Source organism: Microtus oregoni, unplaced genomic scaffold, assembly GCF_018167655.1.
Source record: "Microtus oregoni isolate MIOR12 unplaced genomic scaffold, Mior012 000011F_ref0000422, whole genome shotgun sequence".
NCBI lineage: Eukaryota > Metazoa > Chordata > Mammalia > Rodentia > Cricetidae > Microtus > Microtus oregoni.
Genome location: NW_024543070.1, coordinates 2,884,743 through 2,900,431, shown reverse-complemented (window position 1 = coordinate 2,900,431; position 15,689 = coordinate 2,884,743). Strand labels below are relative to the sequence as shown.

The window sequence follows — 15,689 nt, the reverse complement described above, 5'->3', positions numbered from 1 at the left end:
GCCAAGGATGCCTCACCAGAACAAAAAGGAGCAGGTGTATTAACAAGAGCATCCTTAGAACTAAGTACTCCATCGGGGCCGGTCAGATGCTTTGCGGGTAAGAGAGCATTCCCTGCAAAAGCCTGATGACCAGGTCCAGTCCCCAGAGCCCACGGATAGGCAGGAGGAGAAGGCTGACTCCAGAACATTGTCCTCTGACCCACAAGTACATGCACACATTACTGATAATAAACTCAAGAAATTGATTTCTACATTAGAAAAATCTTGACATTATTAGCTGATGCACACAGATCTACCTCCCTTTGAGGGTGATGGTTACAATTTATCTTTTAAAAATGCTGAAGTCACAAAAACGTCAATCTCAAGCTTGAAAAAATAAGGACATCAATATAGTGTAAGAATAGATTTAATCAAATTTGTGGCAGAAGAAATTGCTTCTCATGTATCTAACCAACCTCTCCAGCCCCCTGACCCCACCACTGCCTTTGGCTCTGTAGATTTTCTCTGGAGCAGTAAATTGTGGCATTGCCAACTGAAGATTGTGCTTATTTCTTCAGCATGCCAATCACATTTCTCAAAAGGCTAGAAAATATTACCATAGTCATTCTTCCCTTTTTGTGCTATTGTTTGCTTTTGACATAGGGTCTTTTTATGCAGTCTAGACTGTACTGCAACTCACTACAGGCAAAACCCAATGATCTTCCCGCCTCTGCCTCCCGAGTGCTGGGGTTAGCAGTGTGCATGATCATGCCTGGGTTGGCTTGTCTTTAGTAATCACACTAGCTGAAAGTTTATTCTGTACCAAAGCAACTTCAGTTGATATGATGCATATATAAACTGAGATAAACAACAAAGATGAAACACCACACATATGCACATGTTTCCTTTGTGTGCCAAGCTCCATGCTACTGGAGTTTATGTAAATTATCTATATGATCTTGTTTATTCCATTGATCAAGAACCCAAAGAAGGAAAGTTAAGAAATGGCTCATTGGCTAATGCGATTAAGAGAAAAGACTCGAGCCATGCGATGATGGCGGACACCTTTAATCCCAGCACGTAAGGGGCAGAGGCAGGTGGAGCTCAGTGAGTTTGAGGCCAGCCTGAGTCTACAAAGCAAGTTCCAGGACAAACAGAACTGTTACACAGAGAAACCCTGTCTCGAAAAACCAAAAAGGAAGGAAAGGGGGGAAAGAGGGAGGGAGGGAGGGAAGGAGGGGGAGAGAGAGAGACAGAGAGAGAGAGAGAGAGAGAGAGAGAGAGAGAGAGAAGGAGAGAGAGAAGGAGGGAGGGAGGGAGACAGACGAGATTTCCACTCAGGTCCAGTGTCTTCAGGGGCCGAGTTGTTTTGTCCCCATCTGTACAGATGGTTTGTACAGGAATATCTCACACAGACCACTGAAGTAAGTAACTGTATAAATGCATGGAATTTAAAGGGAGGGATGGGAGGAACAATAAAAGTCTGAATAAATCCCTATCATTGAAATATTAGAATTATGTCTTTTTTTTTTTTGCACTGTGCTTCGCAGTCCAACCCTCTGTCGTGAAAACCAATGACAATTATTACACATTTGCTAAAACAGAGGTTTTTACATTTTTCTCAAGTATTTGACCATTGCTAATCTCCATTAGTCATTTTTGGTATTGAGCAAATTTATTAAACTATGCGATCGATGGCTTTACATTTCTAATTTCGTTTGCTCACTCAAAGCCTAATTGGGCCTTTGGGGTATTTGTGGAAAGGTTGCAATACTGACTTCAGTTAGGGAGGAAAGAGGGCTTAGCCAGACCTGTTTCTGAGGCTCTGGGCAAAGGACTGGCATCAGCAATCTTCAAGGAAACGTCAGTTCCTTGCTACTTTCTTTATTCGGGTCTCCGAGCACGTTTCTCAGAATTCTTAAGCTGTTGGAATAGAACAAAAGGAAGTGCCCCTCGTGGGAAGGCTGTGTGAGCTGAAATCAAGGAAAACGCAAAATCTAGTGACCCATCTAAAGAAGCTTGTCAAACATTAGCTTCACGCTGGTATTCATCCTGAGGTTGCTCTAGGATGCGATGCATTTTTATGACATAAAATGCAGATTTGAGGGAGGCCAATTGTACCCTTCAGAGAACACTCTACCCCCATGGAAAATATAGAAGCCCAGATGACCTGCCAGTTCTTCCCGGTGTCATCCTCCGTCCGCCACAGCCACTTATGTAACAGATAACCTGCAGAGAAGCTGAACTTGGAACCGTGACAAGGCTAATATTTCCACAAGGAAGACTGCTATCAAGCAGTTTCTAATGGATTCAGCACATGCGAGTCTTTCTCTGCCAGCCAGGCACTAGACAGAGTGTGTTCTGATCTTTGTTTCCTCAGTAAATACCTTTGGAAAGGATCAGACCAACCAAAGAAAATTGTTCGCTGCTTCCTCTCCTTGCTCTCTACCCTCCTATAGATCCAGAAGAAAAAAAACAGGCTTCAGTTGACTCCCAATTTGTGTCCTTTTTCTTATAAAAAAAAAAAAGCCTTTAAACACTGCAGTGCCACAGGGTATCCAGCGGGTTTAGTGGACGCCTGGAGTGAGAGATCTTTGGATGATAGGAATTGACTTTCCTCACGCTGACACTCGAACTCTCAGAGGGCACAATTATTTTACTGCCTGCCTATACCTAGCAGAACTAGCTACAGGGAGCAGGAAGGCTAAAGCCTTATGGGGACTGGAGAAGCAGGCCTGGGGTAGGGATGCTTCCTGCATAGGTCTGCTCTGCCTCTCAATAGGAAAGCTGTTGGTGAAACAATGGAGACAGAACGGTGTCTATTCAAAACCACTGTCTGTGTGGCTTGGGTATTTTAGGCCAACATGAAGGTTCAGGTGCTAGCCAGGCTCTCCCTGCAGATAGTCTGCCTGAAGCTGCTGTGGGAGGTGTCACCCTATCCTGTCTTGATACTTGGTGGGGGGGGGAGGGGACTGTGTGATATGCAGCATTGAATTTGTGATTCCTTTGGTTTTTGAGTCTTTCATGAAGCATTTAGTCAAAACACTGTCTAAACGACGTGCCTCCATAATGCTGGACTGTGTCTAGTCTTTATTTTACATTTGGTCCTGAGAAAGTCTGGTATTCTTTTAAGGACCTTTTTGATGCAAGCAAAAGCTCCTAGTTTCCCGTGAGTGGTCATTGGCAGCAGAAGGCACGATGACGAAGGGTGTGCTTTCACATGCCCTGTTACTGTTCTGTGAGTCACTTTCACCAGAGAAGTATCCTTTCCTGGACTTTGTTTCATTGACTATTGTTTCAATGTCGAGGGGCAGAAATAAGGAAACCATCTAAAAGTACTCTTGTTGGAGATGAAAGGAAAGTAGAAAAATCTAGGTTTTGTTTATGTTCTGTTTTGCTTTTGTTCTCTGGTAGAGTCTTTCTATGCAGAAGAGGCTAACAGAGAACTTGCGATCCTCCCCTTTTAGTTTCCCACAACCTGGGATTGCAGATGTGCTTTCTCCTACCACCACTGGCAGAAAAACTTTAGATTAGCACAAACAACCATCTAAATGCCAAGTACTGATCTTGGAGAGATAACTAACCCGGAGCTCCACAACCTGCAGACTGACAGCCAGAGTTTCTCGATAGGAGCATGCCAGTTAGAATCAGAGCTGCTGGAAAAATCAGAGCCTTCGGATGTGGAATTCCCCTCTGTATGCTGTGAATACCATTGTTAATAAAAAAAAAAAAAACTGGCTTGGCCTGATAGGGTAGAACAGAGCTAGGCAGGGAAAACTAAACTGAATGCTGGGAGAAAGAAGGTAGAGTAAAAAGGAGAAGCTATGAACCCCGCCGGAGACAGATACCAAAACTTTACCCGGTAAGTCACAGCCTCATGGTGATACACAGATTAGTGGAGATGGGTTAATTTAAGATATGAGTTAGCCAAAAATACACTTAAGCTATTGACCAAACAGTATTGCAAATAACATGGATTCTGTGTGATTATTTCGGGGCTGAGCAGCCAGGAACAAACAAGCAGCTTCCTACACAGTGTTCCAGCCCTAAAGATGGAAAAGAGAGTTCCAAAGACATCTGAGCCCTAGTGCCAGGTGTCTGGGATTCAGTACTACCGAGTCCTAGCTTGATGGCTTTGTATGCATGCATGTAGAAAGAAGAGAAAGGGAATTCAAAACAAGAAAAGAGAAGGGAAAAGAGGTGTGTCCTGTGCCTTTGTGTTCTCAGCTGTATGATATGGCAAGAGAACTTCCCTCTTGGGAGTTCTGAAGATCTAATGAGGGCCAGTATACTGCCCAGTCCAAAATATGTAGCAAAACACACTAGACAAATGTTGGCTGCTTTGGCAAATCTCCCAATTTGTTGATTTTATTACTATTAGTGTAGTTTGTCTACTTTTTTTACTTTAAGTAAAGAATAAACCAAACTTACTAAGAAGTTATTTTGGCCTTGTTATACTTAATTTTTACATCCATCTTCCCCCCACCCCATCTTACCATCTTTTTGATGACTGTTTTTCTTTTTTCTTTCTTTTGTTTTTTTTTAGTATTTTGACATCTTGATAGATGGGATGAATCTCTAAACTGATGTATTAGATTTGGTGATCTAGTGTTGCAGACAAAGGTGACTCCAAGTTGTACCACAAACTGTAGAGATTTTATTGATACCAGCAATAAAACTGTGACATATATTTCAATTAAACTTTTATTAGACTTTGTTCAGCACATGTTATAAATTGCATGTATTAATTGCCTCTTTAAGGACCTTGAATTGCCTTTGGGAACACTTAAGTTGCAATGCTAAGACAGGTTATCCAAAGGCCAAAGAATCCTCAGAAGAGGAAATATGTAGATAAGAGAAGTTCTTGGTCCATAGATGTAAGCTGCATAGATAAGGGGATGTGTGAGTGGACTGATAAATGGATGGACGGACTTTATATTGGAGAGTATTCCTCAAGATAGAAACAGCAGAGACAAGCTTCTCTATTCATAGGACTGCTTAGGATAACCTCTGAAAGTAATATTTACCAAAAATGAAAGTCTGACATTGCATCCCTCCTTCAACACTTTTTCCTGCAATGGAGAAGAACACACACATACACACACACACACACACACACACACACACACACACACGCTAACACAGCTGAGAGGAAGAGAGAATCTGAATGCATTAAAGCACTAGGAGGGGAGGATGACATCATTAAGTATGTCTCTAACACATGTAGGCATCAACAAGGGCCTTGCTAGCTGGATAAGTGGCCATTCTATCCTGCTTATGTTTTAGTGTGCTCGTCGAATAAGTCACCATTTCATTCTAGGACTCTGCATTCCTATGCTCCCCAGAAGCAGAGCCCAATCTCTCTAATAATGAGTGCTAAAGATCTTATGTGAAAACAAGGGAAACTAGCCATCTGTCTTGAAATCCTAAATGCATGTAATCAGAAGACCCCTCATGCAGTCCCTTTGAGTAGAACCCATCCATATGGTATGACAGGAAAGATTTTTCTTTACAAGATATGAGTAAAAAGGCCAATTGCCTTATCTTCTTAACATTATGTATATATATATATATTAGATTTTATTAACATAAATCAATTAGGTTTCATTATGCATTTTTGACACTTCTTTCCTCACCTCTTCTCCCCCACATCCCATCTGTCCACTAAGCCAGCTTACCCCAGTATCCTCCTTTCCTCTTTCAGGTCACAAGTGATCTTTTGGTCTTCTGCCCCTCCCCCTTCCTCAGCACTCTTGTTCTGTTCTCTTGGTGGTTTATCTAGTTTCATATAAAAGAGCTGTACTACAGAAAGTATATAATGAAATTTGAGGCGCCACGCAAAACACTGGTGAGTCAGTAGAATTGTTTCTGCCTTGTGTGAGTCTTAGGTAAGGTCTCCAACAGCCACTACAAGAAAAGATTATTGTAACAATACATCTGGGCACAGGCGCATGGCACTCAGGATCCACGGCAGCTCTCTTTTCTCACAGAGCGCTCCTATATCTTACTCTCCCACATCACCTGGCCCCTTGCCAAGGGCCCTCAATTTTTCTCCACATCTCCATGTTTCTAGAAACCTAAAAAAAAAATGTAATATTCTATTGATGACAGTCCAATTACTAAAGTCAAAACACTATGATTTTAGTAAAGCCTGGGTCTGTACAAGTGGAATAGATATACCCTCTAGAACATTCAGTTTGATCTGAAAAATCTGAAAATTTGCACGACAAGACAGTTTACAAATAGGACATTTCAAATATCTTCTGCTCTCTTGAACTTTACTTTCTAAAGGAAGCTGGTACAAGTCAGACAACATTCCTCACTGTCCTGGACTAATTTTATGTCAACTTGACACAAGCTGAAGTCATCTGAGAGGAGAGAACCTCAATTGAGAAAGTGCCTATATTATATTCAGCTATAGGGCATTTTCTTAATTAGTGGTTGATAGGGGAGGGCCCAGTCCATTGTGGGTGGGGCCATCCCTGGGCTAGTAGTCTTGGGGTCTATAAGAAAGCAGGCTGAGCAAGCCTGCACTCCTCCATGGCCTCTGCATCAGTTACTGTCCTGGGTTCTTGCCCTGATTTCCTCAGTAGTGAACTATGTATGATATGGAAGTGTAGGCCAAATAAACCCTCTCCTCCCCAACTTGCTTTGATCATGGAGTGTCATCTCAGCAATAGAAACTTTGACTAAGATAGTTACCGTTTTCTCATTTATAAAACAAGATTGAATGGGCTAATTTCCCCCAAATGTCTTCCAATATGCAGTTTTAAGAGTCCTTGGTTTGTTATCATGGAACAAACCAAGTCCCCCAAGCTTGAAAATGACCTATTGAAGAGGTTATGTTCTGTGATTGGTGGGACTGTCCTTCTCATCTGTAGAGACCCCACAGCCTTCTTTCCTGGAGTTTTCTTAAGTCTTAGCCATTGACTTCATGCCAGTTGGTAATAATCCTGATATTATTCATTGAGACTTTGCTTTTGTTTTTGTTGTCGCTTTTTGTTTTTTATTTCTATTTTGATTTTGGAGACAGGGTCTCTCTATGAATGCCGGGCTGTTGTGGAACTTGCTATGTAGACCAGGCTGGCCTTAAACTCGTAGCGATCCACCTGCCTGTGCCTACCAAGTCTCAATCCACTGAGAACTTTTAAAGATTTATTTTGTGTTATATGTGTGAGGGGATATGTATATGTGAACTCAAATGCCCTGGGAAACAAGAAAAGGATGTCAGGTCTCCTGGTGTTAGAAATACAGGCCATTGTGAACCATTCAGTGTGGGTGCTAGGAATTGAACTTGGGTCTGCAAAAGCAGTAGTCACCCTGAGCCATCTCTCTTGTCCCCTCATTGAAATGTTAAAAGAACTAAGTTGCATAACACAATAACCTGTTTCCAAGTGTGCCTAGTTAATTAGGAAAAGTAGAGTAGCCATTTTATGGTCTCAAACACATGAAAACACTATCTATTCTAGCCCAACATCAGCCCCAATTTCCCCTAAGTTGGTCTTTGAAGAAGAGAGTTAAGCCTATCAGGACTCCCTTTTCCAGTTTCTAGTTCTCAACCTGAGTCTCCAGGCTTAGCCTTGCCCCTTTTTCTGGGGACCCTTGAAGACCCTTTGACTCTCTACAAGGTCCACCTCCATCCGCAGCTAGCACTCATCCCGCTCTCCCAGGTACTGTCTTACTCAGATGTAAGAATCAGTTCCATTTCCTCATTTTGCTTTTGAGGGGTTTTACTCCAGCTTGCCCACTTGGACAGAGTAGAGCACAAACATTCTGTCTGTCCCCACGTGTTAGCTACCTTTGTAAACAGTGCCCAGCAGGGAGAAAAACATTTAGGAGTTAGCTGTTTGGGTCCAAAATTCCTTTAGCAAATTAACTGGCATGTTCAGAAGATGAGGGCAAATTTAATCCAAAAAAAAGTTCATGACCAGTCGGAATAAATAACCAGAGGGGAGAAAATCCTTTAAGAGGTTAAGAAGAAAGAAGTTCAAGGCTATTCCAAGCACATGATCATCTTTTTAAATGTCACATTCCACCCACTAAGCTTCATGCTGTTGTTTTTACCACTCTCGTGTTTTTTACTTTATATTTAATTCTTCTATTTTAAAACAGTGAAATCCCATCTCCTTGCTTGCTCCAAAAACCATGACATGAAAACACCACAAAACATTCATTGGGTAAACTGCAAACAGATTACGATGAAACATCCTGACTGCTCGCTCTCTGGCTTTGCTTCTGAAAGACTTAGTCTCTTTGCCTTTGCTTCCTTTCCTTTAACATGAAGGGGAAAAAAAATGATATTACTTTAAAAAAAATACCACCAGCATTTGGTCAGAGACAAGAACAAGAAGTTCCTGCTTTATCTCAGCAAGGTTATCTTGGATTTGACAGCTTACGACAATGATTCATGTTCAGTCTGTGGACTGCAGGATGTTCAGGATTAGGGGGCCATGGTTTAAGAATATAAATTTAAAAGTAAATCGAGTTGTGTCGGTAGTGTAAGGTCTTGGGGTAATCTGCTTGAAAGCTACAGGCAGCTTAACAGAACAGAAAGTGTCGCCTTAAGAGACTTGACATCAAAAGACCTGGATTCAGGTTTCAACTTCAAATCTGTCTAGCTGTGTGACTATGCGGACCGATACTTTCTGTAAATTCTCCCCCGCTTCTGTAGCCTAAGTAACAAGAACACTTCCAAGGAAACTTCCCACCTTCGAAATCTTCTTTGCGATCCTCTTTTGCATTTCAGTCAGCCCTACAGCTTTTAGTGCTTACTGAATGGGAATATCCTTTTGATAGGATAAGTAATATTTGATGTTACACACTGCTCGTAAGTTATACTGCTGTTTCTTTATATTCAGCTTCTCTGCATGATATTCCACTAATCCCAAGTGCTCTTGTGTGTGTCTAGGAGAAGATTCTCCTGTGGCTTCTTCAGTTCATGCAAGAACAAGGCATCTCGCTGGACGAAGTGGACCAGGAAGGCAACAGTGCTGTTCACGTCGCCTCCCAGCATGGCTACCTTGGATGCATACAGGTGCACAGCTTGCTGCTCACAGTCAGAAAGGGGTCTCTTGAGAAATGAAACAGGGGCAGTGGAGGGAAGGAAGGAGGAAGACAAGAAGAAACAATACAGGAAAGGAAGGAATTTTATTCATTGGGAAAATGCCTGTACTAAATCAGCTTTTGTACTATACAGTAGGGGTAGCAAACTGGACAGTAAGAACCCTGTCCTTTCCTTTCTTTGTGATAGGACTGAGCTTCACAAGTGTGTTTAAAAGGCCCAGAGTCAGAGAAGCTAGGTCATGGATCCCCTTGGGCTTTGAGCAGACCAGGTTCAGCCTTGATTGGCCTTGGTTTCACCCAACAGCCTCAAGTAGCCTCACACTTGTAGCCCAACATATCTTACAAAAAAATCTCATGTTCTCTGTGCATGTGATAGTTAAAGATTATTAAGCAGAGGCACGGAAGGGGGTAGGGGGAGTATTGTGGTCACAGACCCAAGTCACAAGGTGAGCACTCAGTCGGTAAAGGGTCTCTATGGGAAGGGAAGACTGCATCCGAGACAGAGCACTGGGCAATGAGAGCCGGCTGTTCAGAAAGTCACTTAAGAATGTATGCCAAAACCTTGAATATAAAAGTCAAGAGTATAATATCAGCAAAAATGCAGAGAATACCAGGAAGTTCTCTAGAGGACCTCTGCTCACACATCAGCTCTTAGAGAGCTAAGTGAAGAGGAAATATCCAGAGTATCTGGACGCCGTCCCATCAGGGTTGGCAATGGTGCATCTCCTAATTTAACACACTAACATGGAAAAAAGTGATAACTAAGAAAGCGTAGACTGAAGAAAAAGCCAAATTTCTTACCAATATATGCAAAATGATTAAAATAATGGTGTTGTTTTTCTATGGAAGAAAGACAACTGGATGAAGATTTAAAAAAAAAAGATGGGTCTTTTCAAACAATGTTTAATAATCCTGAAGCAAACATTTCATAAACTAATCAGTGACTGAAGCCTGAAGAAACCCAGGGGATGTTACTACTTCTATTTACAGTTTAGATATTTTCTTTTTAATATGTGGGGAGAAGTAGGTTGCCTCCCAGGGCATTCGTCACTCCGCTTCACACAACCGTGTTTTTGGCACTAGGCACCGTGGAAACTTGGATAACTCAGACAGAGTCTATCCACTGTGTGGAAGATTAAAAAATAATAGTAATGAGGGAGTAGAGCAAGTAAGGGGTCTTCTGGGTTGAGAAAGGGACTGGGGGAGGAGAGCGGAGGGCAAACTGCCGGGATCCGAGTCAAGGGCAGGAATAACAGTGTGTGTTTAGACTGAGTCTCTTAGGGGTTCCTGCTGACAGGGTCTCTGTGACACCCTGAGAGAGGGAGGAAGCGGCTTTATGGAAAGCTGACCTTTCATGGTGAGCAGCCATAAACTAAGAGGAAAATGAAGTTCTTTAATGGCCTCTGAGTCTAGCAGTTGATGATATTAAACATAAGCACTGTTTGTGGGGGGAAATCATTACTACCAAAATAAGCCGAGGTTTTCAGTATCAGCATCATCATGTCATCAAAGAATATGTCAGGGAGCAACAAGTTCTTACTATTCATGTGACAGCTTCCTTACAGACTCTAACAATATTAAATTAGTATTAAATGAAAGTATTGAAATGGAACCATTTCCATGTTTTTAGGTCATTGACTTCAACCATGCTCTGTCAAGTCTTCCTCTCCTCTATTCATGATACTTTGGTCACATGTCATAACTTCTCCACTCGCTTTTGCCTGTTAAATTTTGCTCAAAAACAGTTTTAAACTGAACATTACCATTCTTCTCCACACTCTGAGGCTAGATGAAGGACTCACAATGAGTCATGTCTGCCCCTTAATCCACCTTGTGGGATCCTATCCACCCCATTCCAGCTATACTATCAAAAACAAATAGAAGGTATTAGAAAAGAAATGCAAATGTCCTCTTACTCTGCTGAGAAAGGCCTCAGCCTCCTTGGAAGTCATTGCTTCGACACCTCTTCAGCTGGCTCTGCTCACTGTTGTGTTCTATGGCATCCAGGTGTAGAGGCTTTGAAGCATCCCCTGGAGTACTTGCATTGGTACTTCACATGAGAGATCTGGTTCCAACTTTGACTCTTTAACCTCATACACATATCCTTCCATCTCTGGTGCACCTGCTGCCCATGACTTTAGAGAATCCTCTCCCTCAGGAAAGGGACAAGTTCACACCATTACTCTAGAGAACCCTCTCCCTTGGGAAAGGGACAAGTTCACACCGCTACTCTAGAGAATCCTATCCCATGGGAAAGGGAGAAGGTCACACCAAGCTCTTTGCTACAAAGTCTACCCAATTGGTATCTTTGTCATGGCCCAAGTGAACTGCTTCACAGCTTCTCCAGGCCCCTATACTATCTCTTTCCAATTATTTTATTCCTGACTAGGGAGGCCTGGCAAGAGCTTATCAAGTGTTATTCCAAATCCAGTTACCCAAGAGAATAAGAATAGGATGACAGAATGCCACTCTCCACATCCCATAGCTCCACTGATTTTAAGAATGCTTTCTTTGAACCCCAACTATCAAAATGACAAAATATTACAAACATTGCATTGCCCATCTTGTAAAGGGGATGAGGGGTTCGTAGACCTCCCTTGTAGGCTACATGTGCATAAGAAAATAGTAACACCAGTTTGGTTCCATCGTTGTTTTTTGTGAAGGGAAGCCTCTAGAATCATCTAGGTAGACCAGAGATACTTTTCTCTGAATTGGTGTTTTCAGCACAACACCATGGACTCTGATAATTGGCTTTGGAATAATGAGAAAAAAAAATCCACCCAGCATTCTGTTACAGTCTTTTAAAAACAATGTTCAGAAGGAAGTCCTGGGGTTAGAGAGATGGCTCAGTCATTAAGAGCGCTTGCTGTTCTTCCTGAGGTCCCAAGTTTGGTTCCCAGTACCCACACCAAACAACTCACAACCATCCATAACTCCAGCTCTAGGTAATGTGATGTCCTCTTCTGGTCTCTGTAGACACCATCTTCACACACACACACACACACACACACACACACACACACGCACAATCTGTTTAATAAAAAGCAAGTCCTGATACAATATGTTTTTCTATTTTCTGGCAGACCCTGGTGGAATATGGAGCAAATGTCACTATGCAGAACCACGCTGGGGAAAAGCCCTCCCAGAGTGCTGAGCGGCATGGGCACACCCTGTGCTCCCGGTACCTAGTGGTAGTAGAGACCTGCATGTCACTGGCCTCACAAGTGGTGAAGTTGACCAAGCAGCTAAAGGAGTAAGTGGCCACTTGATTCCTAGAGAACGAAGTCTACCTTGTATTTCTTGTGCTTAGATCTGAGCCAAGGGCTTTGGAGAGTTCCCTTCATTCCAGGTATTAGTGAAATCTGGGCATTCTCATCTTTTCTTCCTCCATCCTAGAGGCTCACAACCTGTGTACATGCTTAACATAGCAGCTCTAAAGAGGCAAAATGGTAATGAGCCATAAGGTGCAGAGCAAGCGCACCAGCAGGGAATCACAGTCTTCACAGAGAGGGAGTGTCATCTGCATTGCTGTCACCTCATGGACAGGTAGCAGCAGAGCCTGAGTAACACACAAGCATCCTCTCTGTCCTTTCATTCTTTGTGTAGGACATCATGAAGAGTGAGGGAGAAGGAAAGGCTAGAAATGCCCCCCTTCGGTGTTCTCAACAAGGGAAGTGTGTCTTTGGGAAATTATAGATATAAGTGTCTTGATACCCATCCACAGCAAATTTATTGGGAAAAATGAAGCAGGGTTTTAATTCAGTTTCAGAATGTAAATGTCACTTTTTAAGTCATTTGCCTGATTGATTATGAAACTGGTACCCATTGCCTATCAGGTGTCAGAGAAGCGTTTGTGGAAGATAACCACAACATAAATAGTTGAAGAAGATGGGATGGAATATGAAGACATCAGGTGGGAGTCTAGAAAGAATTAAGGAGTTAGTGAGGGACCAACCTCAGCTCTTAGAAATCTCACAGATCACACAATAGCTGCCAGGTTGAGGGAGTTTTCTTGGTAATTGGAATCATCAAAAGTCCAAAAAGTTAAACAGATTGGAAGGACAAAATCCTTTAAGCATTAAACTAAATTTTAGAAGAAAAACGTAAAATCTTATTTTTAAAATATATGTGCATATTTATATACATTTAACAAGGATATTTATAATACAGATATTTATAATATAATACAGTACAATATAGTATAGTGGGTGATGAATCTACTCTAGTTTTTAAAAAATGTTTTTATGTTATGTGCCTGAAGTTTTTGGCTGCATATTTGTCTGCACACTATGTGTGTGCCTGTTGCCCACAGAGGTCAGAATATGGTGTCATCAGATCTCCTGGAACTGCAGTTGTAGACAGTTGTGAGCCACCTTGTGGGTGCTAGCAATCAAACCAGGGTCCTCTGGAAGAGCAGCCAGTGCTTATAACCGCTGAGTCATCTCTCCAGCCCTCTACCAGAGTTTAGTGAGAAAAGAAACATCTCCTATTTACAGCTTTCTTGGATGAGCAAAGGGCCAGTATGGGCAAGAGACCTTAACTGGTTGCAGATATGTGTCAGGTAACAGTATGATGTGACCTTGGACTCCCTGTGCCTTCCCTGAGCTCAGGCAACTCCTTATCTCTCTACGTGCCCTCTTTTGCCTCAGACATGCAAGCCTCTTGTGGCCCTCATATTGGTAGAATCTAATGTAATCTGAGTTTAAAACCTAAAGTATAAAAGATTTCCTCCAAGAATGCTCTGTCGGTTAAACAAAACTTCTCCATGACAGGTGAGCCTGGGCAGACTTCAAGATCTCGCTGTAGCTGGAGAAAGAGTATATATTAGTTAATAACCTAATAACTCACTGAGTTATTTTTCCACAGTGAGCAGACTCTTTCATAAGTCTTTATGCATTTACATAGCTTTCTGAATAAGGGAGTAGACAGAATAAAAGGCGTGTATTTTAAAATTAGAGAGGCTGGGACGATAACTCAGTGGTAGAGCACTTGCCTGGCATGCAGAGGCCCTGGGCTGAACCCTAAAATCTTGGGGATGTAAGGGGATTGTTACTCAATGCCTTTCCAAAAATGCTGAAGCACCATCCACTCCCTCCAGTGATAAATGGACATACTCTTAAAGAGAAGCTTTAAAACCATCCCATAGAATACTTTCCCTAAAATTCCACACCCAGAAAATAGATTTGTTTTAAATCTCAGCTTTTATGTCTCAGACTCTGAAAATTTTTATGAGCTACGTAGTTGTTTTGCTGTTATATTGGTGACTTTTGCAAATTCAAGGTCCAGACCACTCTCTCCGTTAGTTATCCGGGGATGAGCAAGCTATATACACTGACAGATGGCAGCCATATCCAACCTTGAGATCCAAATGCTGTGGACAAGCATTGTTAGTCAGAGAAAAGATAAAATGTGTGAGGTGCTCTTTGGGCACTGACCTTTTGTGTAGTATGTACTTTTATGACATGAGCAAACCCAGAAGTGTGTAGAGAAATCCCATGAAGTAGTCCCGGAGCTCTGTGGCCTTTATGCTGTGGGACATGGGTAACAGGACAAGGGAGGGAAAGCATTTCCAAAGCTTGAAAACTCCTGAGTTTTACCCAGGGTGAGCTTTGGGGACAATTAGCCTTAAGTCCTTCTCCTTATTATAATGCTGTTCCCAACTCCTTTATAGCCATTGCTATTTCTAGAAATGGCAAACTTCAACTCTACTGAAGTCCCTGTTAATAAACCTAGTATTTGGAATGGAATTCTGCCTCGCCAGGAAGGTCCAAAATCTTAATATTTTAGTGTAGCCTTAATTGGAAATCAGATATTCGGAGAATATAGCAAGTTCAAGTGGGGTTATAGTGGTGAGTCTTAACCTGGTGACTAGCATCTCTATAAATAATGGGCATAAACCCAGAGGGTATGCCATGTGAACATGAAGACAGTGTCCATGGGGAAATATCTACAAACTATGAAACCAGAGTTCACCAATAAACACTAGACTCTAGGAGACAGGCACAGGGTACAGGATGGATACCATCGTGGCCCCCAGAAGGAACCAACGTGGCTGACAATGTCATCTCAGACTACTTAGGCCTCCCAAACTGTGAGCTGATAAATTAATGTTGTCTGAGGCTGGAGAGATGCTTTGGTACTTAAAAGCCCATGATGCTTTTGCAGATCATTCCCAGCATCTCCATCATGTGGTTCAAGGGATCTGACACCCTCTTGTGACCTCTGAGGGCCCAAGGCACACATGTGGTACACTGCATGCATGTAACTACTCATGCAGACACATAAAACAAAAACAAAAAAAATCATTTTAACATTTCCTGTTTAAGCCCCTAAACTTGTGATACTTTTCTAGCAATCCTGGCACACTGACATAGTATGCAAATACAGCTTTCTCTCTGTGATTATGGATGATTGAGCCTTTCTAGAAGCTTCTTTCAAATCTAGGGAATTAGAATGTCCTCCATTGTTCTTTTGATTGTAACCGACAGTCAACATAACTGATATCACATGGGATTTTTTAAAAATTCTGTTCACAATTCCTAAAAGATATGTAATAAATCTTTTGAAAGGTGACTGTATAATCTTCCTCTACCAACTTTTGAGTGTGCACCTTTCCCTAGCCCACTCGGCCACTCACGTTCGCAGAG

General features: G+C 42.1%; 1 protein-coding gene across 3 annotated transcripts in view; it reads left to right on the top strand.

Annotated features, from left to right (window-relative positions):
* Positions 1 to 15,689, top strand: part of LOC121453360 (synphilin-1) — a 139,226-nt gene that overhangs the window by 109,917 nt on the left and 13,620 nt on the right. For all 3 annotated transcript variants that reach the window (XM_041660086.1, XM_041660085.1, XM_041660087.1), the window contains exons 7-8: positions 8,888 to 9,013; positions 12,126 to 12,295. In XM_041660086.1, the coding sequence (XP_041516020.1) occupies positions 8,888 to 9,013; positions 12,126 to 12,295 (296 nt within the window). The remainder of the gene's footprint in view (positions 1 to 8,887; positions 9,014 to 12,125; positions 12,296 to 15,689) is intronic.